Consider the following 26,840-nt stretch of genomic DNA (forward strand, 5'->3'; position numbering starts at 1 on the left):
CATATTTTATGTGACATAAAAATGTCACTAGTTTGATAGTGTAGACAGAACTTGAGATAATCATATATTTTCTTCTCAAATATTGCACACTTTTGGTTAAAATCATACAAAACAAATTGTTAGCAAGTAAAGTAAAAAGTAAGCAAGTAAAAATTGTTACATAACAATAATACATTCAGTGATAGTAGAACATGACTTATTATAGCAGTTTCACTACTTTTTCTGCTGTCCTTGCTAATTTAGGTTTCAGACAGATCAGTCCTTCCTGTTGAATGTGAACTCACTCCAATTTAACCTCACAGCAAACTTTTCACTTTCATTCATGTATGGAATAGGTACTTAGAATTAATCTCATCAATTAACAGTCGTACACGCAATTAGCAAAATTATCAAGTAAAGAAATTTAGTTAAAATTATTCTTTACTGCAGTTACCTACACACATCAAGTTTGCTTATATTTTGAATTATTTTTATCCATATTTTATCTCATTTTAATTTTGTATTTTTATGTGAATTTTTAAATTTTTAACTTTCAACCAACAAAAATAATTTCATGTATTTTCTGTGTTTGAATAAATAAAACATCAAATAACAAAATTACTGCTACAATTGTTTACTGTGCAAAATAACATATGGTTTTAGTTTTTGTTTAATGTAGAAGTTTATGCGGCAATACAATAAACAGTGTGTGTATTATGATTATAACAAAAAAAGAACTTGAGACAAACATTTAATAAATATGTTCAAAAATGTTTCAAAAAATGGTAAAACTTTTAAAAGCAACATAGTATAAAACTGACTCCAAATAGCAAGAGCCAACCCATGACCTATTGATGATCAAAAAAGACAGAAACATTGAATCATGGCTTGTCTCTCCTTATTTGGAGTCCATTTTATACTATGTTATTTAAACATAATCAGTGCATCTATTGGTTTTTAAAAGTAAATTCTTGAAAATATATGAGAAACTTTTAAATATTTTAAAACTGTATAGATATTTTATTTTATCTTACCGTGCAAGGTTAGAAATCGAGGACGGCCCATCCCGCACTTTCTTCTTGGCATCATCAACCTTCTTCTGGCAAAGTTCCAACTGGATTGCAAAAATATTAAAGAAACTACATTAATTGGAATACATGGTGTAATTTCCTTAGCACAAATTTTAAACTGATGATGGACATCTTTTTTCAGGAACGTTTAAAAACGATGGAGAAATAAGTAATTGTTTTTCCATGGTAAAACCGATATAAGATGTATTGTCCCACAAAAACATGAAAATGAAGATTAATGAAATCAGTTGAATAGGCCATTTTGTAGTTTTAATGAAGTTAATCATATTCAATAGGAAAAAAATAATGATTTCACTTATAAAAAGACAAAATAAACAGTTAAATTTAACTAAAAACCCATTGTTTGACAGACAATTGGACTATTTTTTTCCTTTAAATTATAGGGTTTGAAGTAAATAATTAGTTTGGTGATCACATTTATGGTCAAAGTAAATTATTATGTTACATTAAAATGGCATATTCAACAAAAATATTTTAAAAATTATTTTTCAGGACAATAAACTTTAAATATTGTTATTTATGATTGTGTTTGGTTATGTTTTTGGGGATACCGTCAACATGAGAACACAACCTTATGGCATAATTAGTCATTAGTATACATGGTGTACAAAGCCTTTCATTGTCATTTGTTAATACTATTCCACACTTTCATTGTAGCATTTACTATCAAACTCATAGCTTTGAAAGAATCAATATAAACAAACAACAATTATTAATCTGGTACTCAATTACAAATTAAAAGAAATATTACGTTGAATTCTGAATTTTAAACAAATATTTTAAAAAGATATATATATATATAAGCTTTTCTGAAAAAAGGGGGTAAAATGCTAATGAGGCTATATGTCAACATTATTCTTCAAAGTTAAAAATTGTTGAATAATTGTAAAAACAGGTTAAAGAATATATAATATAGTTACTGCATTAACTTCTGTAGAATAATTTGACGGTTCCTTAAGCACAACTTTTAATTAGTTTATGAGACAGTTGCTACCTGTATAATAAACAGTGTGTGATTACACATAAAAGCTTTTTAAATAAAAATGTATAAACAAGTTAAATAGTATAAATGAAATGTATTTACTGCAGTAACTGCAGTAGAATAAGTTTTAGACAAGAATTATTACCTCAACATAAGCATTCTGTATATCTGATGTTAAATCTTCATAAATTTGCTGAAGGAAATCTGCATTGCTTGAATGTATTGCTTCTTCCTGTCAGGAGAGAATAAAAAAAGGCGATGGTTGCCAAATTCAAGAAAACCTGGTCACTGGAGAGACTGGCTAATGTACGTAGCAGACATAACTAAATGAGAACATAATTAGGTATTGACGACTTCCTATTCACATTGAACTATTGTATAATTGAATACAAATTCAAGAAATTCAGAAAAGTAATTGTACTGCATGTTATAGGCATGCATATACAGTACAGTACGATCACTATAACCTCGTCATATTTAATCTTTAGTCTACAAGTGGATATGTTTGATCACGAGGATATGAAACAGATGAAGAAAAAAAATTCCACCTTTAAACAAACAGTTTTTATTTGTTGTCAATTCGCAGTACAAAAACAGTATAAAATATTCTACAAGTTTTTCTCTAAAAAAGTCATTAATAAATGATTCATATATACAAGAAGTACATAAAAAGTTTCAAAACTGGAAATAAGAGTGGAACTTAAGATACCCTGGGGATTTAAGTCATTTTGATATTTTAAGATACCCTGGAGATTTAAGACATCTTGGTTTTTAAGATACCCTGGGGATTAAGACATCTTGGTTTTCAAGATACCCTGGGTTTTCAAGATACCCTGGGGATTTAAGATACCCTGGGGATTTAAGATACCCTGAGATTTCAAAATACCCTGGGAATAATAGATACACTGGTATTGTAAAATACCCTGGGATTTTAAGATACCCTAGGATTTTAAGATACCCTGGGGATTTTAAGATACCCTGGGGATTTTAAGATATCCTAGGATTTTAAGATACCCTGGGGATTTTAAGATACCCTGGGGATTTTCTCACCGAATTCAGGTGCTTGTGGCAGAGATCTTGTCTCCAACTAAGTAATGTTTTCTTCACTTCATTACGATGTTGAGATAAATTATCCATATTTTTTCCAATCTTCTCCAAGACATCTATCTATATAAAAATATGAAATGTATTTATTGTTGCATATTTATATAGGCTGGATAGTTTTTTTTTCCATATTCTTGACAAGGCTGATATTTTTTTAAAAATATGTAAGTGAGCTTAGGCCTACAGTAGAATATATAATAACGATGGCCTGTAATTTAGAGCAAGAATTAGTGAACCCTGATAAACGATCTTAAAATTTATAAGTAATTAGTTTATTTCCTGTATTTCGCAGTAACGCCACTCATTTTTCTTATAAAAAAAAAGCTAATATTAAATCAGGCTATAGCTAAGAAACTGAAACCATTTAATGGTGCTTTGATATCTGTATTTAGTAAACAGTGTATATTGTGATAATGATAATTTTAAAAATGGTTTTGTCTTACTACTGTTTATGTTGACAATGCAGTAGATGTTGAAAAAAGAATAATTTTGTAATGCATTAAATTAATAATAATATTGATAATGGTGTTGAAGATGGTAATTTGAGATTCACATATTTTGTCCTTAATGGAAACACATTGATTCAGAGTATAGTAAGTTAGTTATAACTTAAAATACAACACTAACATGTTTAAAAAATAAACTATAATATATAATGTTTATAGGGGCTGTAGAAGTATTTTACTTTTTTCTAGCTCATTCCTATGTCTGTTTGATTTACCTATATGTTATATTAAATCTTATATGTTATAATCTTAGGAATATAACTGTAAATTTAAAACAGTAAATTATGATAAATGATGTGACAATGATAAAAATATATTATGACAATGATGATGAACAAATAATGTTGATAATGATGGAAAGATTATAATTATGGTGATGATGATGATGGAATGATGATGGGACAATGATGATGATGGGACAATGATGATTATGATGATGGGACAATGATGATGATGGAAAGATGACGATGATGATGATGGAAAGATGATGATTATGATGATGATGATGATGATGATGATGAATTTATGACTCTACAGATTGAACTGATACCTGTCGCATAAGAATGTCCTGCACCCGATCAACATCATCTGCATGAAGACGAATAATGGGAAGAATAAACAGATGAAGCAGTTGCAGAAAGTCCTCCTGGATGTCATCCTTACTACCAGCTGCTATTTGGTGAGCCAGCTGCATCCCTTGCTGAAGATCCACATCTGGTGTATAATATTCCTCATCTACATTGACTACAAATTTGCATAAACACCTGATTACTTGTTTGATTAAAGTTACTTGAAAGTTTATTTCTTTATTCCAATAAAATGAACGAGAGACAGTTAAACTTTTAATTAAAGTTGGAAAAAATCTTTCTTATAAGGCTATTTAGAACCTCTTCTTTAGGACAACCCTTTAGAGGAAACCCTTAATTGAACAATTTTATGAAGTAGGCCTGTAATGGCATATTTATCAGCTTCATTATACTAAATTTGCATAAATGATTATTCAATAACCATATGCAAAATTGTGTGTATAATAAGTAGGTTTGCTATGTCATACTTATTAACAAGCTTCATTATACAATTTATTTGCATAAATTCAATAACCTTGTAAAATGGTGTCATAAAGTAGGCCTGCAATGACGTATACAAATTAATTATTTTTCTCCTGACCTTCTGTACAAATTTGCATTTCTTGAAACCCTCCTGGGGTTGATCTGTTGATATCTCATTTATGCTAATTATTGTCAATGACATTTATAGTGCCATAGGGAAAGGCAGATTCAAACTAGATTCGAAAAATGTACAATTTAATTAACATGATACTATCACTAACACATACAGCATTATATAGTCGTCATTGCTGCTTCTTATCTACATTTTCGTATGGAGATAAAATTGTCCTATCCTAACTTTGTTTAAATAAAGTCAGTTTTAAATATACAGTACTTGTTTTCTGTTATCTTAGATAAAGAATCTATTCCTGGCCTAAGATAAACTTTTTTTATAGCTAAAGTCATAGTTTTTCACCTACGCACTTCTAAACTATTTTGACTTAAGCTTGATGGATAAAATGCCAACCCTGATATTATTAGAATACTGTAAATTATATAAAATTGCAATATAAAATATAATTTAAAATTAGTTTCTTAGGTCCATGAACTTTCATCTTTATTTTAGAAAACTACTCATTCTGGGTCTAGCGTACTGTGGCCGTATTCACCAATCACACTTAAGTAATATTTCCCCTAAGTATTAAGTATTTCACCTAATAAATATTTAAGTATTAACCTTCAATTGCATTCTTTAGAAGTGTGAATGGTGAATGCGGCCACTGTATCCTTAAGTTTTAAATTGTAGGAAAATCCTACCGCCATTAATAATTTGGATACACAGGTTTACATTTCCATTCAGTAAAGTATCATATCATGTATAGTGTAAAATTAATTAATTCTGCGTTAAATATCATAATAATAAGAAAGAATGAGATTTGTTGCATAAATTTGCATATTGGCAATTGCTTATTATTTTAACAATCAACTTAACTCTGCAGGGCTACCTGTAGGTGTCAAGATGCATACACGACTATTAAATTTGCATTTAACTATTTCAAATTACATTCTTTACATACTCTTTTATGACTTAACTATTTCCCAGGTGTCAAAAAATGTAAATAAAATGCATGCATGAATGAATAAATTAGCATACTTTCTTGGGAGTGACTACATCTTTCAAACTTGTTTTTAACTCGTCGTCCAATTTGACAGTTTCCCTCACATGTTGTCCATTGAATAAGGTTAAATTCACAATCAATCAGTATTGCGTCCAATACAAGTACCTGTCAATGTATCAATAATAATCAATAAATCAACAATAGTCAATATTAATCAATATGTCAAATACAAATTCAATAATTAATAATGATGAATGTAGCCTGCTCTAAACGCTCGTCTTCATATTTTTTCGATCTACATAGGTTAAATTTGAAATTAAATTGTCAATATATGAATAACAATCAATATACAGTATCAAGTACAAAATCTATTACCGTAACCCTGGGTTATTATTCTTTGATTGTTTTTTAGGGTGGGTTACTATTAGAAGGGGGGTTACTATTAGAAGGGGGGTTACTATTAGAAGGGGGGTTACTATTAGAGTAGTGGGTTACTATTACTAATCTTAAATTAGGCACCTAAAAATAGTAACCCACCCCCAACTTTTCCGGTCAGCAACTCATAGCAAAATAATAAAACAGTATGAATAAACAAATTTGGTTGAACTGTAACTTTTAATTAACTAATTATATAAACTCAAAAATACTCAATCCTTCCCCACTCCCAAGATCAACATGCATTATCTCCTTATTTTCAAAATACGGCTGCATCATAAAGGATCAATAGTTTTTGTTACTCTAATAGTAACCTAACCTATGGGTTACTATTAGAGAAGTTAGTTATTATTATAGATTGACTTATAAGGTGGGTTACTATAAATAGATTGACTTATAAGGTGGGTTACCATTAGAAGGGGGATTACTATTAGAGTGTGGGTTACTATTAGAAGATTTACGGTATTGATAGAATAAGGTTGGCTGCTCTAAATTATTACCTTCCTGTATTGGGTCTACTATCTACTAATTGTACTTTAATGGGGAAGTCCCAAATGATAAACAAACAAATGTTTGCTTAGTTTTAAAAGCATTATTATCAAGTTATTATTTTGATTAACATTGAACAATAACATTGCATCCTTTTTTTATCAGATAAGATTTTCCCTCAAGCAGAACAAAACAGTGAAAATCATCTTTCATTTTAGTTATTTTTTATTTATTTTTTACTTTAGATTTAAAACATTAACTTTTTCTTTTTGTGTGTAATGAACACTTAGTTACAGTAGACACTTTACATTGACAATCATTATTTTATGATTATTCAAATAAATGTTGAATGAAAAGGACATAGGACATTTGAAGTATTCAAACATTTGTCAGACCCAGAACGGGTGACTCCTGCACATTGAAAAGGTCACATGTTAACTCTATGCCAATCACAATAAAAGACATGAATATCAGGTGGTGGTATGTAGATAAAATCTGGCAGGTGGCAGACAAGAGTATATATGACTCACATTAAACCAATTTTAGGAATAAAATATATAAAGAACAAAAGAAAAACATAATTAAATTTCTATATTGACATTTTGGTAACACACTTTCATTTTTTCTTCTTCTTTTGTTAAAAAAAGTAAAACATTTAGTAAAGGTATTTCAAAATAAAAGTAAATAATTTTCTAAAAATAACTATAACAAAAAAATAAGCCCTGCTATTATCTTGTAGGTACATGTTATCTTGTGGGGGTCAGTGCACTGTGACTGAGTTTTAAGTAGAATGATTATGATTAGTTCTTGCAGAAACATACATACATTTGTTTTAATGACATCTTTGTGTGCATATCCTTTAGTTTTATGGAATAAATTGATTTTTATTTGATTGATTTGTATGATTTGATTGATATTTTAATGTTAAAAACACCAACTTCCTCAAAAGAAAAATCATAATCATAACAATCCGACACAAGGCCATTTGAGTGATAAACTTTATTTATTAATCTATCTATTACCGACACCATACATATTAATATTATGAATACATATTAATATTATGAATAATATTCCATCCATGTTACAGTAGTTCTAACCTAAAAAGATAATCCATGCTAAAGTGATGATGTATATAGTTACCTTAAACCACAAAGCTGGTTCTAAGCCATTTACATTGAGCTTATGAATGTGTCCAGATTTGCTTGTTAAAAACTGGGGTATACATCCATCCACAAGAGACACCACCGGCAGCTGTTGTTGTTCTCCACCGTTCCCCCGCTGCCTTATAAAAACGTACATTTTCAAAAGATTCACCAACTTTAAACGTAAAGAATCTCATTGCCACACTAAAGTAACACACTGACTTGTTTTACAAACCATTTTAAATACTTTATGCGATTTTCCGGGTTAAGAATTAATCGAAATGAGTCACTTTTGGATGGGCCTGAGCTGTCAAGTGTGGGACACAACCAGGAAATTAGTTATTGTAATGTTTTTGTTTGTGCGCCCTCATCGGTCTGAATTTGTTAACGCTTAGACTTTCCTCAAAAAAGTAGACGTGGCTTATTCAATTCTCAATAATCAATTTGATTTCAGTTCATTTTTATGATTTAAATTTACTTGTGAATTCCTATTGAATATTGAATCATTCATAGTTTCGGATATATGAAATTAATGATCATACCATTAATGAATGATTTAATTTATTTCCATAATCCCCAAAATATTTTTTTTAGCGACTGAATAGAGAGACTACTTAACTAACTTGTTAATTATAGATGGCGCCTTATTAGTAAATAAAACGCACGTTTCGTACTCTGTTTACTACGGTGGTAACTTTACTTCTTGAAATTAACTTTTAGGATTGAATTTTTTAAATGTTAATCTAGGCCAATAAATAATGAATAAATGAACTACTACATTCTTAATCAAATATCGTATTATATTTTAATTTTATTATAGCTAGGCCTAGGTCCAACCGTGTCAGCGGGTCATTTCTTTCCTAGCCCAGCCGCACATACAGTGTTTGGCAGGCTACCACAGGTAAAGTGTAGCCATACCTGTTAGTTGGGCCTAGATTTTTTTATTCGTCGCTAAAGTTTTATTTGTGTGTGTATATGTGTGTTTTTATAGAAATCTGTTTATTTTCTTTTTTATTTTAGGTCAAGCCCAAAAATGATGATATATTATATAAAATAAATTTAAGAAAAAAATTTAAATAAACAAAAAGAAAACATTAATTACAATACTGTAAATAATGCTACTTAATACAAGGCTCAAGTATTCGCTCACTAAGTATATTTACAAAAAAAGAATTTATCGTTTGACCGGACGGCCATTAAGACATTATGAAACATATTCCAAACCTTCAAAAACATTACATTCATCATGCATACGACAAACGTTCATAGATTACTTTAAAAACAAACATTCACATATATTTGTGCCGTCTTCATCAACAATTCCGTCAAATGATGCAACACTGCTGTTTACAAATGCAGGCATGAACCAGGTTAGTACCTCACACATTGAATTTACTGGTCCTTCTAAACATCAAGCGATGCCAACCAAGTGCTACAGTACCTGCTGTATAAAGTGTAAATTGCAGCTCAGGGGCAGATCCCCCCGCCCCTCCCCTAAATTCTTCTACTTGTAATTCAAAAGATAGGACATCAAATTATGCTCAGCCCTTTATTTCACCATTTTTAGGCCCTGGGCTACCTATTAAAAAATCCTGGATCCGCCACTGCAGCTCATCTTCACATAATTTACAGGAGTTCTTTATCATCATGCACTTGTGTATTTTATGGAATGTCTTTATGCTTATAATTAAAAGCATCTTGTTTAAGAATACAGGCAATGACAGGTATTGAACTCACTTCTCCCACTGCTAGTCCAGTTATTCAAAACAATATTTTGAATTATTAATTAAACATTAAAATATATATTGGAAGATATCTTTAAACTAGCAATAAAATAATAATAATATTATTATTTTATTGCTAGTTTAAAGATATCTTCCAAGGAACAGTTCAGCCTGATTCTAGAATGTCTAAATATAGTCGTGTGGTGAACAGTCAGAAGTGTGTACGAGCTGGAGGCAAGCACAATGACTTGGATGAGGTTGGAAGAGATTGCTACCATCATACCTTCTTTGAGATGCTTGGCAACTGGTCTTTTGCAGACTATTTTAAGGTACTCCTGGTTTTTGGGTTGGGTAGGCTAGGACACTTGACTGTCACAAAGAGAAACAGGTTCAATAATAATTACCTCCTGAAAAAATTTTTTTTTTAAATATATTGTTGTAGGCATTTTAATGACACATTGTTATTTACAAATGAAAAATTATTATTTACCTGATAAAACTGTAAAGAAATCGGAAGCCCATATTTAACTGTTTATTTATTTATTTTTTTTGTGAAAGTGAAATCATTACATTTGTTAATTTGTTTGGACTTTTTTTTCAGAAAGATGCAATACACATGGCATGGGATCTACTTACAAATGTCTATAAGATGCCAAAAGACCGTTTATATGTGACCTACTTCCAAGGAAATGACACTGAAAACCTTCAAGCAGATCTTGAAACTAAAGAAATATGGCATCAACTTGGGTAATCACAAAACTTGGGATCTAGCCTACCTAAGTTGTTAAAGATTGTGCATATAAACGGTTAACTTATACCAACAACTCTGTCAACCTGACAGAGATGTAATCTATACAATAAATAGTGTATTAATAATAGAGCTCATTGGAGGAAATGATAATATAATTTAACACTATATTGATTTGACGTGGTGGACACGGTATATTCTACATGGACAGACAAACAATCAGGGGTGAAAACACACCAAAAGGTGGGATGGGACCTGTGTTACTATATAGTTAGGAAGAATACAATGAGCTGATGAATAATTGTCTTTTTTTTTAGATTGCCTGATAATAAAGTGATACCCTTTAGTAGTAGTGACAACTTCTGGGAGATGGGAAACACAGGACCTTGTGGTCCATGTACTGAGATTCATTTTGATCGTCATGGTAACAGAGATGCATCAGAATTGGTCAACAAAGATGATCCAGAGGTTGTTGAACTTTGGAATTTAGTCTTTACGCAATATGACAGGTTTGTCATTGGAATTCAATCATATTATAGTTTTAGGGAGGAATGTTGAAAGACAGAAAATGAAAGTAAGAATGTGTAAATGAGATATTTTTTTATATTCAGAAATGGCCAAGGAGAACTTCAAAAGTTGCCTAACAATAACGTTGATACCGGCATGGGATTGGAACGTCTTGTGTCCATACTACAAGGGGTGTACTCAAACTACGATACTGATCTTTTTCGTCCTATAATTTCTGCAATTGAACAGGTATGCAAGTTGTTTTACACATCCAACCATTTCCTCACAAAAGAATATTCTATTTTTTGGTTTATTAGAAAAATTTATTCTCTAACGTAAAGATGTTATATACAATAATTGTTTTAAACCGTTACATTTTTTTTTAAAGGTATCTGGAATTGGACCATATTGTCGTAAAGTGGGCCTAGATGATGTTGATGGTGTTGACATGGCATATAGAGTGCTGGCTGACCATGCTAGAATGCTTACTGTCTGTATCACTGATGGTGCTAGGCCTAGCCCTCAAATGCAGGGGTAATTATTTATTGTTAAACAACTAAAAAGCAGTCAGTTACTCCATCCATCTCTCAATTTATTTCTAATGGTTTCTCTCTTCACTATTTATCTTTCCATGTTATCGTATGTCTTTTTAAAATTTACCTTTTACTCCCAACTATCAGCAATATCAGGCGTTTTGGAGTTTAAAAAAGTGTATACTGTACTACCCTTCAAAAAAATGTTTGTAAATATGGACAAATATGGGAAGCCAACAATACAATACTGATCATCTATTCACAAAAATGTAATGTGGACTGTGATTACATAAGTAGGGAAATGTATAGTTTTAAAAAAAGATTTGTTAATAATCTGTTTGTAATTGTTAGGTATGTTGTCAAGAGAATGTTAAGAAGAGCTGTACGATATGCAAGAGAGAAACTGAAAACGCCTCCAGGCACACTTGCTAGTCTTGTACCGATAGTTGTAGAGTCTTTGGTCAGTTGTTTTCAGTTGTTTGTTTATTATTGTTTTCAATCTATATATAGAGTGAGTGAGTGACCGAGCGGTTAAGACAGTGGAACAGTAATATGTAGCCATAACATCGGCAAGGGCTCACTTTCTCCATAGTTCTGGTGGTAGAACGAGTCTTCTCGGATAAGGACTATAAACTGTAGGTCCAGTGTACATATCATGAGTTCTTTAAAGAACCAAAAAGACAGCAAGTATTGTTGATATTGTACTACCAAATTTGGGTGATACCATGAATTTGTTAATGGTGAGCCCGCTAGTATTAATCAAAATGTATTATTGAGTTGTGTTTTAATTTTGTAGGGAGGAGCTTTTCCTGAACTGACAAGCAATCCTGAGTCTGTGATGCAGGTTATCAACCAAGAAGAGAAACAGTTCCTAAAAACTTTAACGAAAGGAAAAAAATATTTACAGAAACACATTTCAAACTTAGGCTCACAAACAAATTTATCAGGTAATTGTGACTCAGTAGGTGCTCCAATGGTCTCTCTGCTGTAGGCCTACAGTACCTTCCTCTAATTTCTGCTTCACCTTTTTAATATTTCATATGTTTTATATTCCTACTCTTTTCTTCCTTTACAGGCCATTCCTCTCACTATAAAAGGATTTTTTTGTTTAATTTTAGGGAAAGTAGCTTGGAAAATGTATAATTCATTTGGTTATCCCATCGACCTAACTAACGTAATTGCTAAAGAAAATAATTTGAGCATTGACATGGAAGAGTATGAAGAGGAAAGAAGAAAATCGAAAGAGGTGGGTGAATATTTGGTGTTCCTTCATCACATTAGACTACAAAATCTCTGAGTTGGCTTCCTGATCCAATTGATCAAATGACGATATTATCATCGCAAAACACAAAGAATGACAAACTATGATTACTACCCTACAGAAATTCTAATTGCGTTGTTTCCAAATATTTTAGGTCACTGCTCAAGGTGGCATAAAGAACCAACAGAAGATGAGAAAGATCGCCCTCTCTGGTCAAGATATTGAAATGTTGAGGGAAAAAAAATGCCCTGTCACAAACACAATATCAGTCTATGAAACCAAATACAATCAACTAACAAACAAACATTGTGAGTAATCTCATGATATATCGGGAAGCAATATGGAATACAGTACAATCGACAACAGTTATTATGTCATAATTTTTATTTTACTTATTCCTCAGTTATTTCAGACGTAAAAACGCAAATACTTGCAATCAAAACTGGTAATGAATTTGTAACTGAAGTTGAAAAAGGTGTTGAATGCGGAATTATAACAACTAGTACTAGTTTTTATGCAGAGGCTGGTGGACAAGTACGTAGCTATATGATGATACTTGTTACTACACTAGAACCCCTTGAGACACTCTAATTAAGGGTACTCTCCTGTCAATAATAGGCAATGTTTTAACACTACAGACCCCTATTAACAGAACACAGTTAATGCTACTACTACTGAAAAGTAACTAGTTTTGTTGATTAGTCAGATACTAGCCCAACTCGAACCCACACCCTCCAGACAACAAGTCTGAAAATAACTAGTTTTGTTGATTAGTCGGATACTAGCCCAACTCGAACCCACACCCTCCAGACAACAAGTCTGTTGTCCATTCCTTTAAACCACCGAGCTTGAACTAATGGGCAGGGTTAGAATCAACTCCAAAAGCATCAGATACTGCATTAATGGTTTTACTTTTTACACTAAAGTTATTAATTAATGGTCAACTTTTAATTTTACTAGTGTTAAACTGTTTACCACCATTGTATATTTAAATAGGTTGCTGATGTTGGTATAGTTCTAAACAACCAATCAAATACCTGCTTAGATGTTAGTGATGTGCAATCATATAGTGGATATGTGTTACATAGTGGCAAGTCTAATACAACAATGAAAGTGGCAGATGAAGTAACATTCCAAGTTGATTCGGTAAAATTCATGAAATAACAACTTGTATATTGCTACATAAAACAACAACATAATTGAATTAAAATTGATCAGATTTAATAAAAAAAATGTCTAGTCCTTACTCACACATCACATACTTTAAACGTTGCATTCATGGGTGATTTTTGTTTAGTGCCCTCTATCTTTATTTAGATTTTGCCCCATTACTAGTTTTCTCTGATAATATCGACCCTGTTTTTCAATTGATGGTTTGCTTGGGAAACAACAACAAAAGTTAAACATTTAAAAAAGAATTTAATCCTAAGGTGTACCTTCAATAAATATATGTTTATACAAATTTATTTGTTATTTATCAATTAAAAATGTTGAAATTAGGTATACTAAACATATTAGGTTAAAAGCAATTAATTATATATATATTTTTTTATTCTGTATTTAGGATTACAGGACCAAGGTAATGAGGAACCACAGTGCTACCCATCTGTTGAACTTTGCCCTCCAAAAGGTCATACCAGATACCAGTCAGAAGGGTTCATTGGTTGCTTCAAACAAGCTACGTTTTGACTGTAGTGCTATGGTAAAATACTTAGTTGAATACTAATGATTGATTGACTAATTACTGATACTAAGAAATGACCTTTATTAATTATCATGTTATTAATAAATGTTAAACCTTAATGGGATTCATAGATTAATCACCTAAATGACAGAAAAACAAATTCTAAACTATTTAAATTTTAATTTAGAAAATAGTTTAATCAATATTGCAGGGTTATTTTGTAGACATTTAGTGCTGTAGTGAAATGTTTATTGGACACCTGTTAAACAATGTTTGTTAAAGGACTAATTAACCCTGAAATACAAACAAGATGATTTATCACTTGGAAATTATCTTGAAATAAAAGGGTTGTCCTAATGGAATTATCATCCATCATTTAAAATCTTGATTAGTTACTGAAAAGGTATGTAAAACATGTAACAAAACAAATCATTTGGAAGTCTAAACAGGTTGTTTAGGCCTAATGTTACCTTTACTATTGATAAAAAATAGTGAAAGTGATTAAATTGAAGTTTGATGGTAATTATAAAGTAGGCCCTCTATAATTATCAAAACTTTGCTTCATGTTTTAAATGAAGCTATATTCTGGACAGCAATTGTCACGCTTCATTGCTTGTCAGATCCGAAAGGTCATGGTTTGTCTACAAAACGTTGGCCTAACACGACCTAGGCAAAGTTTACAGCTTTCGCTCTCTGCCGGTGAAAACAATTATTGCAGGTGATGAATGTACACTGCATGGGAGTTATTTTATAAATAGTTTATTATTATGTTTAAATATAGGATCCACTAAGCATGAACGATTTGCAAAGGATTTCTGACATTGTAAATGATCTAATAGAAGAGGCCCTTCCACAAGATACATCTCATGTACCGCTTGACACTGCATACACAATTCCTAACCTTCAAGCAGCATTTGGAGAGGCTTATGGTGATGATGTTAGAGTGGTAACATTTGGTCAAAAAGTCAATGAATTAATTAATGGTAATTGTGCAGGTCAAAGTTCAGTGGAATTATGTGGAGGAACGTAAGTATCTTTAATTTTTATCAAAGAAACAAAATTGTAAAAATGGTCAAACTAAAAATGCTTTCTCTTACAAAATCTTTAGTTTGTATGTTTGCTTTTGATTTACCCTATATTCTACCCTATCCCCTGAATAGGCGTGTCCCAAAAGAGAGTTTCTACTGTATTTAGAATGATGTTCGTTTTTGTGGGGGTTTCCTGTATACTACTCCAATTTAGTTATTGCATAATATAATTTTTTTTTTTGTAACAGCCATGTTGAAAATACAAGTGAGATCAAGAAGTTTATTATAACATCTCAGAAAGCATCCAGCAGTGGAGTAAGAAGACTGGAAGCAGTAACTGGAGAATTAGCAGAGGAGGTAGCATGTAATGGAAATAAACGAAAAGAAGAAGTAGAACAAATACAAAACAAGGTTGACTAATTAATAGTATGAAATATACAAATACTGGACAATTAACTCTGTGCAACTACCCCTGTATTATTACCCCTGAACAACTACCCCTGAACAGCTACCCCTGGACAGCTACCCCTGGACAGCTACCCCTGGATAATTAAACCTGGACAGCTACCCCTGAATAATTACTCCTGAACTACTACCCCTGGATAATTACCCCTGAACAACTACCCCTGGACAGCTACCCCTGGACAGCTACCCCTGGACAATTACCCCTGGACAACTACCCCTGGACAATTACCCCTGGACAATTACCCCTGGACAACTACTACATTTAAATTTCAAATTATTCAAAACTATTGACCAATAGGAAACAGGGGTATACCTGTAACTACTGTATATCTGTTACCCAATCAACATAACTTTAAGAAGGTACTAAGTAGACTTTTATTAGTTGTTATCTATTGAAAGTGCAATATATACTTTAATCAAATGAAAAAAATAAAAATAAAATTATAGATATGGTTGGCTACTATCTATACAATTCATTTTACCTACAAGGTATCCTATTGTTTATAACTAAACTGTATAATGTGGCGGACATCAAGTTCACCTAAGGTTTAAAAAATAGCTCACCCTTTTACTACAGGAACTAGGGATACACCCAGTCATATGAGTCATATTTTGGCCGTAAAGTTACTATTTTGTTGTTTTTTATCATAGGTATTGAGTAGCTTACAGCATTCTGTGACAGACTCACCAAGACATTTACAAGAACTTGAGTCACTGTTGAAGAGTGTCGATAAAACGTTAATGTGCCTCATATCAAAGATGAAATTAAGACAAGAAATAATAGAATGTAAAGAAAAAGTTAATAAAGCTATAAAGGAATCTTTTAAATTACAAGTTTATGAGGTTAGAATTCTATGGATTCATAAAACAAATTAATAAAGATTTTATTTTAAAAATTAAATTATAGAATATAAATAATTGATATTACTTTGCTGTGTAAGACGCCATTACATATTTCCTATCATCACTATTATCAAACCAACATGATGATTATATCTATCTATGTTCACATCACACAGCCCAAGTACAGCACTAAATATACACTGAACATCTCTAAGTAACTGTAGAACCCCTCCTTTTGGACAATCCAATCCAAGCTTTTTCCTCATAAAACGAACGATGGGCAATATATGTTTTAACACTCCATCAAAGCGCTATTCAGGAGTAACATGAGCAATAAATAAATAATTTTGTTTGACAAATCCAAAAGAAATTACTCACAAAATTATTTATTTATTACCTACAACAATCCTACAAAATGCGCTTATTCACGGAGTAACATGAGCATTTTGCATAGTGTGCACACCGGTGTGGGTAAACTTCACAGTTTCACTAGGCAATGTGAAAGAAAGGGGTATTTGTTAATAGGGGTTCTACTGTAAATAAATAATGTTACTTTTGTTGTTTAGATTGCTTGTCGAATAGTACAATCAATTGATTCAAACAGGCCTAAAAGGTACCACATCCACCAGCTTAGTGATATTAGTCATGATAGAAGAGTAAGTAGGCCTGGTATATTTTAACTTATCTTTTCATCACTGCACTTAAATGAACAAAATATAAATGCCAATAGATATTAAGGGACCCTCTAATAATAATAATTTCAATTTAGATTAGGATTTTTCATATCTGGGATATTCTCCTTAAATTTTATATTAGCATAGTACTGTATAAATATATTTACCGTAAGTTACTAAAATTTTGAAGTTTCTGCGAACTTTCCACCAAAATGTCTGCGGCCCAAAACTATAATAAAAAGAAAATATTTTAAGTCCAAACTTGTCTTTTTCAATAGTCTAATTTTTATTTCTCTCACTTACTTAATAATAATTAATCTTGTTTTATAGTTACTAAAAGAAGTTATAAACAAAGTTAGCAAGCAAAGGCCAGATATTGCTGTAATGTTATTATCTGTTGAAAATGAAAACATTCAGTGTTTTACTGTAGTACCAAAGGTATTTTACTACTTTTTTCACATTTTTCAGAAATTCATGTTAGTTATATATTCTCCATTACAGATATTTTGAAGACAATACATCTTTAATAATTTCTCTATTATCATAGATTGACTGGGACAAAGTTAATATCCCTTTCAAAACCTCTCACATTTTACAACTGGTACAAAATAAAACAAAATTGTTTTCTACAGGAATTGAACAAAGTTAACAAAGTTGTGAAAGCAGATGAATGGGGTATCGCCGTCAATCGCATTATCAACGGCAAAGGCAGTGGTTCAGAATCATCAAGTCAATTCCACGGACAACTTAAGGTTCCAATTACTGAAATAGTTACAGCAGCAGAAGATTTTATATCCTCAAAAGTAGACTGAAAAACTCAAGAAAGAGATTGGATTGGATACTATACTAAATTATACTATATTAAATTTAGCTGGAAGGAAAGATCATGATTCTACAATAAATTTAAAAAGTTTTGACAATGTATTGAATAAACATTTAAAAGGTGCTATTAGGTATTGAAGTATTGGAGTATTATTGTTATCAAGTGTCACTAAGTTTTCTTTAGTTATTGGCTGCTCTTTAATGCCTGGTTCCCACTAGACACGCGACGCAAGTGAGTTGACCAATCACAAGCGATGGATTATTGGAACTCTCGCTTGTCATTGGTAAACATGTTTGCGTCGATATTTACATCTTTGCGTTGCGTCCTAATGGGAACCAAGCTTTAGGTTCCACGCTAAAATCAACTAGTCAGCTTCCTGTATTTGGCAGTGGCGTGAATCGAAAAGTCCTTTTAGATTGGACAAAAGATTACAGCCAGCTGTTAAAATGCAAAGCAAACTCTAAACTGTCTAAATAATAACAATATTTAAAGATATATTGTCCCCCTGAAATTGTTTTTTTATTTTTTGTTGAATTTGCCATTTTAATGTCGCATAATAGTTATTCATTTTGACCAAAAACTGAATTGAAAAAAAAAATTATTTACCTGAAAAAAAGTAATTTAAAGCAAAAAACACCAATTGTATTGTTCTAATGGAAACCGAACTTTAAGCCTAATGGCAAACCGTCAAAATTGATAATGTAAAACAAAAAAATCATACATATATAAAAATGTTTAAAATATATTAATTTTGCGAAGTTGTTATTATAATAAGTATAATACAAAAAAGAAGAGTAAAAATTCATTTTCCCATGATATTACACACCGTTTTCTTCTTTTTTAACTTATCCTAAATAGTATGCTTGTGTGTAACGATAGTATTGTTGTTGTAAATGGTTATACTTTATTTTAGATAGCTAAAAGGTAGGCTGCCTACATACAGCCACAAGATACAGTACAGTAGGCCTACATAGGAAAATGGCAAAGGCTTTCTAAGAGTTTTATGTATTTTTTTTCCTAATGTATAAATATCTATTCTAGTCTTGTTTTGACAACTCTTTAACATAACCACAGTGCTGATTTCCCCCAAACTGTTCCACAAATACAGAAATAATTTGAGTCTGCAAATAATTTTTCATTTGTAATACCAAAAAGTACATCATCTCAACTTATCAGTCGTCAATTAATGGACCTACGATAAAACGGTCTCTTTTGATTAACACTATACGCCGCGGCCAGGACACAGGACCCGCTTGGTATAATTTTATTATGTCTAGCCCGAAAGTTAGTATGGCCTTTTATGATAGTTAAAACAGAATAATTAAATCTCTCACGAATGTATAATGGATGCAGTGAAGGCCTGAGTGAAATATGTTGTTGTACAAGTATATAAAAGGTTATACTTACTTTTAAACACACAGGAATGCGAACTGACAAGTCTATGCTGTGGTCTGACAATAATAATGTTGTATGTCAACACAGCACAGGTGGATATTTTAGAAATGCTAATAGAGTAATACAGGTGGCTGTGTTAATGATGCCGTGTACTGTAACAAGTTTTCTTTCAAACTCATTGTCAGTTTATTAGTGGACTAAATCGTTTTGGCAGCATTTGTAACGAGAGCAGTGCAATAGTGGTTTTGCGTGTTACAATAGTATTTATTTCGTTGAATAGATCAATTATTTAATTAACGGAAATAAGAACAGAGATCATTAACAAACTAATTAAAATTGTTTTCCTCATTTTCATTCATTAATTTCCTACAAAATATACACAAAAAAGGATTAAAAAATTCACTAGGAAATTAACAATAGCATCTTCCACAAAACAACTTAAAATATAAATTTGCACCAACGCTAATGCAGGTTGGATTGTGGAAGTATACTGTAGGCCTATTAACTATGGTTTTAATTTGAATTATTATTTGGGGATTGCATAGTGTGGCTAATATTTACATTTTAGAGTAATCTGTCTAACACTATAAAACTTTATGTGAGAAAAAATGTGATGTGTCAATATATGGACATGATGATGTCGTATCACTACCATATTTGTACATATCACTACCATATTTGGGCATATCACTACCATATTTGGGCACATCAAACTAGTTTGATAGTGTAGACAGAGCTTTAGGTTAGATCAATTTCCGAATTAATGTTACTATTGCTGCTACATCAAAATCAAACATTCTTAATCATCATGAAAAAATGAAAAAAAAAATGAAAAAAATGAAAAAATGTTACAATACAAACATATTTATATACTGTACAAACAAACTAAAAACATAGATTTACTAATCTTTTTTCCTTCTTATAGTTCATATATCTGTTCCTTTAGTTCAATGTATGGAAAATAAATAAATCAAACAAACAAACACACACACAAACTGTAGACCGGATTCCATTTGTTTACACATGGTATAAAACGTATAAACGAAACATACACATTTTGCTGAGCCAACTGTTATCTCAGATATTTGGTTTTCAAAGTCAAGTCAAAAGCAATATGCATTTCTTTCTCTTGTCGATTAATAACATTGTAAGTTGAGTAACTATCTAAGGCTATAATTTTCGACCTCGATACATTATTGTATAAACACACAAAAAAAAACTTACTTTACATTGTCAAATTTGGTATACAATGTCATAATTTCTTATTAGTTTATCCTTTTTGATTGATTGTAGAAAATTTAAAAGGAAATTAAGGATCAACTTTTATGATGAATCAATTAGGTTCAAGATAAAGTACGTTTTATTGAAAAAAAAAGTAGATTGAACTCTAGTCTCATTATACCAGACACTAAACTCTGACGATTACGAACACTTTTCTTTGTATCCCGGATGTATGACGATATTCCGTAACAATTTTTTCTCGATTTTTGTTCTTTTCTTCAATTCTTTGAAATGGCGCAATTACATATGATCTACTTATCGGCTTTAAATTTACTCTCGCTACACTTATTGTCGGCTTCTGGAAGTGGGGTTTTATTTTTTAGTGAGCCGAATGCAAATCCACTGAAAGCTACAAATGATTGTAATAAAAAGTGTGTAGAATTTAGAGGTGTTTGCATCCAAAATAAATGCCGCTGTTTCAATGGTTACTATGGGCAACTCTGTGAAAAAGGTATTTAAATTATTAATTTTGATTTTTGTTTTCTGTGTTAAAATTGTTTTTCATAGTTTCAGTTCATGTTTTCTTTTATTATGATTACCATTGTCATCTGTCATCTAAGTTTGTCTCAAACGGTTCATGATCTGTTTGTCATGTTGTAAGATCGACTCACTCAACTGTAGGCTTACATTCTTCGGAACAACAATAACACATAGATTTAACAGTTTAACGATTTTTTTAAATAATGAAGTCAACATTAATGATGTAGTCATAAGCTTATAGCCTTAGTACATGTTCTATAATGCAGACGTCACATGTGAAACACATGCGATGCTGTATCGGGGAATTTGCCTACAATATTGGACACAATATACACTTAAGGCCTACCGAGAATCTGTTAAGTAGGGCCTACATTATGTAATAGGATGACTATATATCATAATAGTTTTGAATATTTATGTCATTTTCATCTAAATATGATCTCTTTTTTTCGAATTTTCCGTTATTTATTATTATTTTTTTTCTTTCTTATTTTGTGTTGTTTTATGAATGTTTCAATCGATGTTAAAGTAGTAAAACAATTTGGGATATCTATCTTCTTTATCTTGTCATTATTTTTCCAGATATATCGCTAAAGAATTGAGAGTTATTTTGTTTTGTTAACATAAACTCAGTTCAATTTATTTATTTATTTTGGAATTGATTTCAATATCAAATAAATTGTTATTATTATCAAACCGTTTTTCAAAAGTTTTTAAAGTTATCGTAGTGGTTCAATTTCTCCAAGCTCTTTTTCATTTCTCCATAGGCCTTAGCACAATGAAACAATCCCCAATTTCATTATTTTTCTTTTCAATTTTTGATTAGCAAGGGTCAACCGTTATTCATTTCCTGTCGTTAAAAGAGGTAAAACCTTGACTTTAAATGTATTGTTATCTTTAAAAATATGAGATCATCGTCATCAATATATTTAGATATTTTAAACGGAAAATCTAAGATATATAGCCATGAATGTAAGATTTTGTCGCTTGTGGGACTCGGCAAGGAGAGGCGGGAGTGGGGATATTTGCCATGAATGGAAATTGTCACTTGGGGGAGGCGAGGAGTGGAGTATATTTGACACTGTGCCCGATACAAAACTGCATTCGGAATTTTGCCAAAACAATAATAAAGCCAATGGTAAATGAAGTTGCCAACTATAGTATTGTACAAAGCCAAATTATAAAATACTAAAGTAATCATACCGATACTGCGCCCAACACAAAACGTGCATTGGGAACTATGCCAGAAGAACAATAAAGCAGATTACGTAGTAAAGAAGTTGCCAACGATACTATATTCTTATGAAGCAAACATTTAAAATATACTGTGAATTAATGCGTATTCGCTTAATATACTAATGCGTCCGACACAAAACTCACATTATTGGGAACTACGCCATAAGAATAACAAAGCAAAATTATAAAATACAATGCCAACAGAACAGAATTGTTCTACGAAGTCAAATAAAAAAAAAAGAAAATACCACGAATCGTTTAGGCCTAATAAACCAACGCGATATGTGATGACAAATTCGTTGATGAATCTGTTAATATAAGTATTTCACTAACAGGTGGATTGGATCATATTATTACTCTGTAAGCCTCTTGCTCAAAAGTTTCTTACATCAAACGGTGACGCACAATTACTCGTTGTCAAAAATTGTGTTTGTCATTGTAGAATTAAATTTCATAATTCAAATAATGAGGTTTATACATTGATATGCTTTGAATTGAAATTAGCCGATTCATTTTGGGTCAAAATATCTTTAAAAATGTTCTAACAACATAAAAGTATTGTTTGAAATAGAATGTAGCCTACTGTACAATCATTTTTTTAATCAGTTCATTTTACAAGTGTTTTATTGGACACCATAATAATTGGGATGCATTTTTGTTTTGGTATATCAAAGTTAGCTATAAGAATTTTGTATTACTTGCTTACCTATATAACATTATCTTGATTGTTTGTTTAAAAATAAGATTATAACAAGATAAATAAAATAAAAGCATTTAGTAGCATTTTCTGCTTCTTTAAACTTCTTTTTCGAAAGTATGTACCCATTCATTGTCAATTTCATTTCCATGTTGTTAAAAAGTATGTAGGTCTATTATTTACTTCGTTGTCGTATCATTGCAGCAATCTGTCGTGGTGGTTGTTTAAATGGTGGATTTTGTGACCAACCGAACCAATGTGCTTGTCCCATCGGGTTCAAAGGTCGACAATGTGAAAAACGTAAGTAAATTACCCACTCCCCCTAAACAAAAATTGACAAGAAATTTGTTTTGAACTATTCTTATTACTTTGTATTTACTTTTTTTCTACTTTAGCACGTTGTTCTGGTGGCTGTTTGAACGGCGGCCGGTGCGTCGCAGTACGCGGTCATCCAACTTGTTCGTGTCCATCTGGATATAAAGGACGCAGGTGTCAAAATGGTAAGAACAATTGTGAACTGATTACAATTTTAAAAAGAAGCAATATGATATTCTAGGAAATCCAGAGAAAAACACGTATGAGCCTGATCGTGCTAGTGTGCTCATGCAAGTGTAACCAAAGAAGTTACACCTCCATCGGGGTACGTTTTGTTCTTTCATTCACCCTTACTGATGTATTGATCGTAAATGTGCTTGTTTTTCAGCTATTTGCGAGACTTCGTGCTTACACGATGGATATTGTAAAAGGCCCAATGTTTGCGCATGTTCCACGGGATGGACAGGAACTTACTGCCAATCAGGTACGAGTATTCAAGTTGATAAAACCCAAGGAAACTCGTGAATAGCTACATTAGTATATTGATAGGCTAACCTATATACTGTAGCACTGTCGACCTATGACCTTTTTTTCCACCAGAAGGAATTTGTACTGGGGATTGGCGACCAGTAGAGGCCAACATACACAATATTATTTTTCTTCAAAACTTTGGTCAAGAACAATACTAATACAATCTTCTTCATCTTTTCATTTTTAGCTGTATGTTATAAGAAGTGCGAAAACGGCGGAGAGTGCGTTTGGCCGGACACATGCTCATGTCCTGGTCAGTACGAAGGTAAACAGTGCGAAATAAAAGTCGGACAAGAGAAAGAAAAAAAGCGAAAGTCACAATACGATCTGTATGCCAAATGGTGGGCATTGTATAGTAAAACCAGATAGAAGCAACATTGTTTTTTTTTAAACTTTGCGAGGCTGAAACAACTTTTCGAGGCTGAAACCAACTTTTCGAGGCTGAAACCAACTTTTCGAGGCTGAAAACAACTGTGTAAAAATTATAATCAAACAGAAAACTACAAGAAGCTGAATAAATCAAACGTTTAGTACTTTTTCTTAATAATTATATACATTTATTTTTTACAATTGCTTTGTATGAATGATCAGTACATAATTGAAATAGTATAACACTAATCATAATTATACAATTTTGTAGAGAAATCGTCTACTTGAAAAAGTTAGCATTACGTAATCAAGGTAATCAACCAAAGAATTATTTTAAATCCGGTGGTTTCAGTAGAGTAGGCAGGCTGTACAGACTATACGTAAACGTATTAATCTAATTCCCACATTGCGCCCCGTACATTTAAAACTTTTTACAATGGTCTGTTAGAAAGAATTTAAACTGGACGACTTTAATTTTTATATACAAGATCATTATATATGACGTATGTACAAGTATAAATGTAATTATTCATTATAATATTTATATCTATATAAGGCCTTTTCTTCAAGTTCAAGGTGCTACTAATTACGTATTGCTGCGCATGCCTAAATGTACGTCACAAGTCAAGAGACCAAGTCTTCGAGTCAAATACTATCACCTCTAAATATCTCTCGTTCTTTTATTACCGGTATTGCCGTCTGTAACTAAAATAGATACACAAATATAAATATTATTATTATTAATAATTAAATAAAATATTGTCCCTTTGAAAAAATAATTTGTAAAAAAAAAATCGCTATTGAATAGGCCATTTTAATGTCGCATAAAACATATTGACTTTTAGGAAAAGTTATCCAAAACAATATTTACCTGATAAAACTGTAATTTAAAGAAACATAAAAAACCAACGTCCCCTTTTTTTTTCTTGAAAAGGTGCGTTTTTATTTTTTTTTTGTTGCATGGAAAAAAATGGCCTAATCAAAGTTCGATTTCATTCATCTTTGTCATGTTTGTTTTTAAAAAAATTAAAGATGATAAAGTACTTAGTATTGGATTTCAAGGACTATTATTAAAGTACTGTTAAAATATAGATATACGTAGCAACTAAAACATTGTAATACCTCTGGCTTTGGCGAGTTGATCGGCTCTCACAGTAAGCGCCAGTGCGCCCATGTCGACATGCGCACGTGTTCGGTTCAACACACCGTCCGCCATACAAACATGGACGTTCGCAAATGGCTGTGTAATACAATTTATGGTTAAAAATAACACAGTGAGTGCAATTTATAATATATACAGATAGATAAATGAAAAGACAAGGAACCAACTTTCCAGAAATTGAAAGACTATGAAGAATAATAAATAAGCCTAAGTTTCTTAAAAACAAAATCTTACGTTTTTGGCAAGAAGTCCCACTGTAGCCTTGTGGGCATGCGCACACATCTGGTTTGATACATACACCATTGTTACGACATCCATTACTGCAAACGGCTACAAAAAGATAGACAATAACACATTTGATTGATTAATTAATTATAAAAAGGCGTAAATTGCTGATGATTGATTATCTAATGGGCTAAGAGAAACAAAACGTCATTTTCAACTGGATGATATCATGATGATATCATAAAATAGCAACCAACGGGTTTGAGAATGTGGCAAAACCTAGTACAATGTTATATAATGCTATTCAAAATGACGATAATTTCATATACCTTTCTGACAATGTCTGCCTCGCCAGCCTGAAGCACAGGAGCACACATCAGGGGCTACACAGCGTCCACCATTGAGACATCGCGGTTCACAGAGGGCTAAAGAGAAAATGATCATACTATAATGCCCCGACCTAAAAGGCTCAGCCCATGCAATGGATTCAAATGACGTGCATTAATTCGTAGTCGCGTATAGATTGATGCGAACACTATTACAGAGTACACAGTAGCCTACACACCTCACATAAAACGAAACATAAAACAAGTAAAACAAATTTTATCAATGGAATAATTATTATTACAGTAGAATCTCCATCTGTATTATGAAACAAATATAGCATACAAAAATGAAAAAAACTCACGAATTTCGCATCGTCTACCAATGAACCCATGTGGGCATGAACACGTATTCTTGCGTACACATCTTCCACCGTTCAAGCACGTCTCATCACATACACCTAGAATAGAAATGTAAATGTTTAACAACAGTGGCGTATTTTGATGGTTGGAGCTCATCCTCCATACTGTGTTTATCCTACCACAATCAAATCGAATTTTGGTAAAAGAAAGAAGATAAAGATCATCTTTACAGGCACAGGTTATTAAATACTGAATTTATTTGTTCTTCAAATATT

The 26,840-nt window shown here is 31.7% G+C and overlaps 4 protein-coding genes across 12 annotated transcripts in view; 2 read left to right on the forward strand and 2 right to left on the reverse strand.

Moving 5' to 3' along the window:
- Positions 1 to 8,213, reverse strand: part of LOC144838305 (uncharacterized) — a 42,097-nt gene extending 33,884 nt beyond the window's left edge. For all 4 annotated transcript variants that reach the window (XM_078693663.1, XM_078693655.1, XM_078693649.1 and 1 more), the window contains exons 1-6: positions 7,897 to 8,213; positions 5,865 to 5,994; positions 4,213 to 4,406; positions 3,103 to 3,219; positions 2,198 to 2,284; positions 1,014 to 1,093 (exon numbers count right to left, since the gene is read on the reverse strand). In XM_078693663.1, coding sequence (XP_078549789.1) covers positions 1,014 to 1,093; positions 2,198 to 2,284; positions 3,103 to 3,219; positions 4,213 to 4,406; positions 5,865 to 5,994; positions 7,897 to 8,055 — 767 coding nt within the window. In that variant the 5' untranslated portion in view covers positions 8,056 to 8,213. The remainder of the gene's footprint in view (positions 1 to 1,013; positions 1,094 to 2,197; positions 2,285 to 3,102; positions 3,220 to 4,212; positions 4,407 to 5,864; positions 5,995 to 7,896) is intronic.
- Positions 8,214 to 8,923: 710 nt separating this feature from the next.
- Positions 8,924 to 18,300, forward strand: LOC144838237 (alanine--tRNA ligase, cytoplasmic-like). Of its 3 annotated transcripts, none has more exons than XM_078693591.1 (19): positions 8,924 to 9,268; positions 9,763 to 9,951; positions 10,224 to 10,369; positions 10,688 to 10,879; positions 10,982 to 11,126; positions 11,266 to 11,411; positions 11,762 to 11,870; positions 12,207 to 12,357; positions 12,529 to 12,656; positions 12,826 to 12,979; positions 13,075 to 13,205; positions 13,668 to 13,817; positions 14,236 to 14,373; positions 15,137 to 15,381; positions 15,632 to 15,794; positions 16,500 to 16,691; positions 17,258 to 17,347; positions 17,696 to 17,803; positions 17,998 to 18,300. In XM_078693591.1, the coding sequence occupies exons 1-19, from the start codon at positions 9,014 to 9,016 to the stop codon at positions 18,175 to 18,177; spliced, it is 3,012 nt and encodes a 1,003-aa protein (XP_078549717.1). In that variant the 5' UTR covers positions 8,924 to 9,013; the 3' UTR covers positions 18,178 to 18,300. The 3 variants fall into 3 exon arrangements, with proteins under 3 accessions (XP_078549717.1, XP_078549728.1, XP_078549722.1); XM_078693602.1 differs by having other exon boundaries at positions 8,925 to 9,268; positions 15,632 to 15,799; positions 16,529 to 16,691; XM_078693596.1 differs by having other exon boundaries at positions 8,931 to 9,268; positions 17,696 to 17,794.
- Positions 18,301 to 20,981: 2,681 nt separating this feature from the next.
- On the forward strand, positions 20,982 to 24,596 carry LOC144838358 (uncharacterized). Of its 2 annotated transcripts, XM_078693705.1 has the most exons (6): positions 20,982 to 21,315; positions 23,482 to 23,577; positions 23,673 to 23,777; positions 23,981 to 24,076; positions 24,311 to 24,515; positions 24,572 to 24,596. In XM_078693705.1, the coding sequence occupies exons 1-5, from the start codon at positions 21,096 to 21,098 to the stop codon at positions 24,490 to 24,492; spliced, it is 699 nt and encodes a 232-aa protein (XP_078549831.1). In that variant the 5' UTR covers positions 20,982 to 21,095; the 3' UTR covers positions 24,493 to 24,515; positions 24,572 to 24,596. The 2 variants fall into 2 exon arrangements, with proteins under 2 accessions (XP_078549831.1, XP_078549825.1); XM_078693699.1 differs by lacking the exon at positions 24,572 to 24,596 and having other exon boundaries at positions 20,983 to 21,315; positions 24,311 to 24,525.
- A 2-nt stretch (positions 24,597 to 24,598) lies between these two features.
- Positions 24,599 to 26,840, reverse strand: part of LOC144838278 (von Willebrand factor D and EGF domain-containing protein-like) — a 40,818-nt gene continuing 38,576 nt past the window's right edge. The window contains exons 26-30 of one of the 3 annotated variants that reach the window (XM_078693635.1): positions 26,568 to 26,663; positions 26,209 to 26,304; positions 25,889 to 25,984; positions 25,615 to 25,732; positions 24,599 to 25,197 (exon numbers count right to left, since the gene is read on the reverse strand). In XM_078693635.1, the coding sequence (XP_078549761.1) occupies positions 25,176 to 25,197; positions 25,615 to 25,732; positions 25,889 to 25,984; positions 26,209 to 26,304; positions 26,568 to 26,663 (428 nt within the window). In that variant the 3' untranslated portion in view covers positions 24,599 to 25,175. The remainder of the gene's footprint in view (positions 25,198 to 25,614; positions 25,733 to 25,888; positions 25,985 to 26,208; positions 26,305 to 26,567; positions 26,664 to 26,840) is intronic. The other 2 variants (XM_078693624.1, XM_078693628.1) reach the window with 2 other exon arrangements.

Source organism: Antedon bifida, chromosome 1, assembly GCF_963402885.1.
Source record: "Antedon bifida chromosome 1, ecAntBifi1.1, whole genome shotgun sequence".
NCBI lineage: Eukaryota > Metazoa > Echinodermata > Crinoidea > Comatulida > Antedonidae > Antedon > Antedon bifida.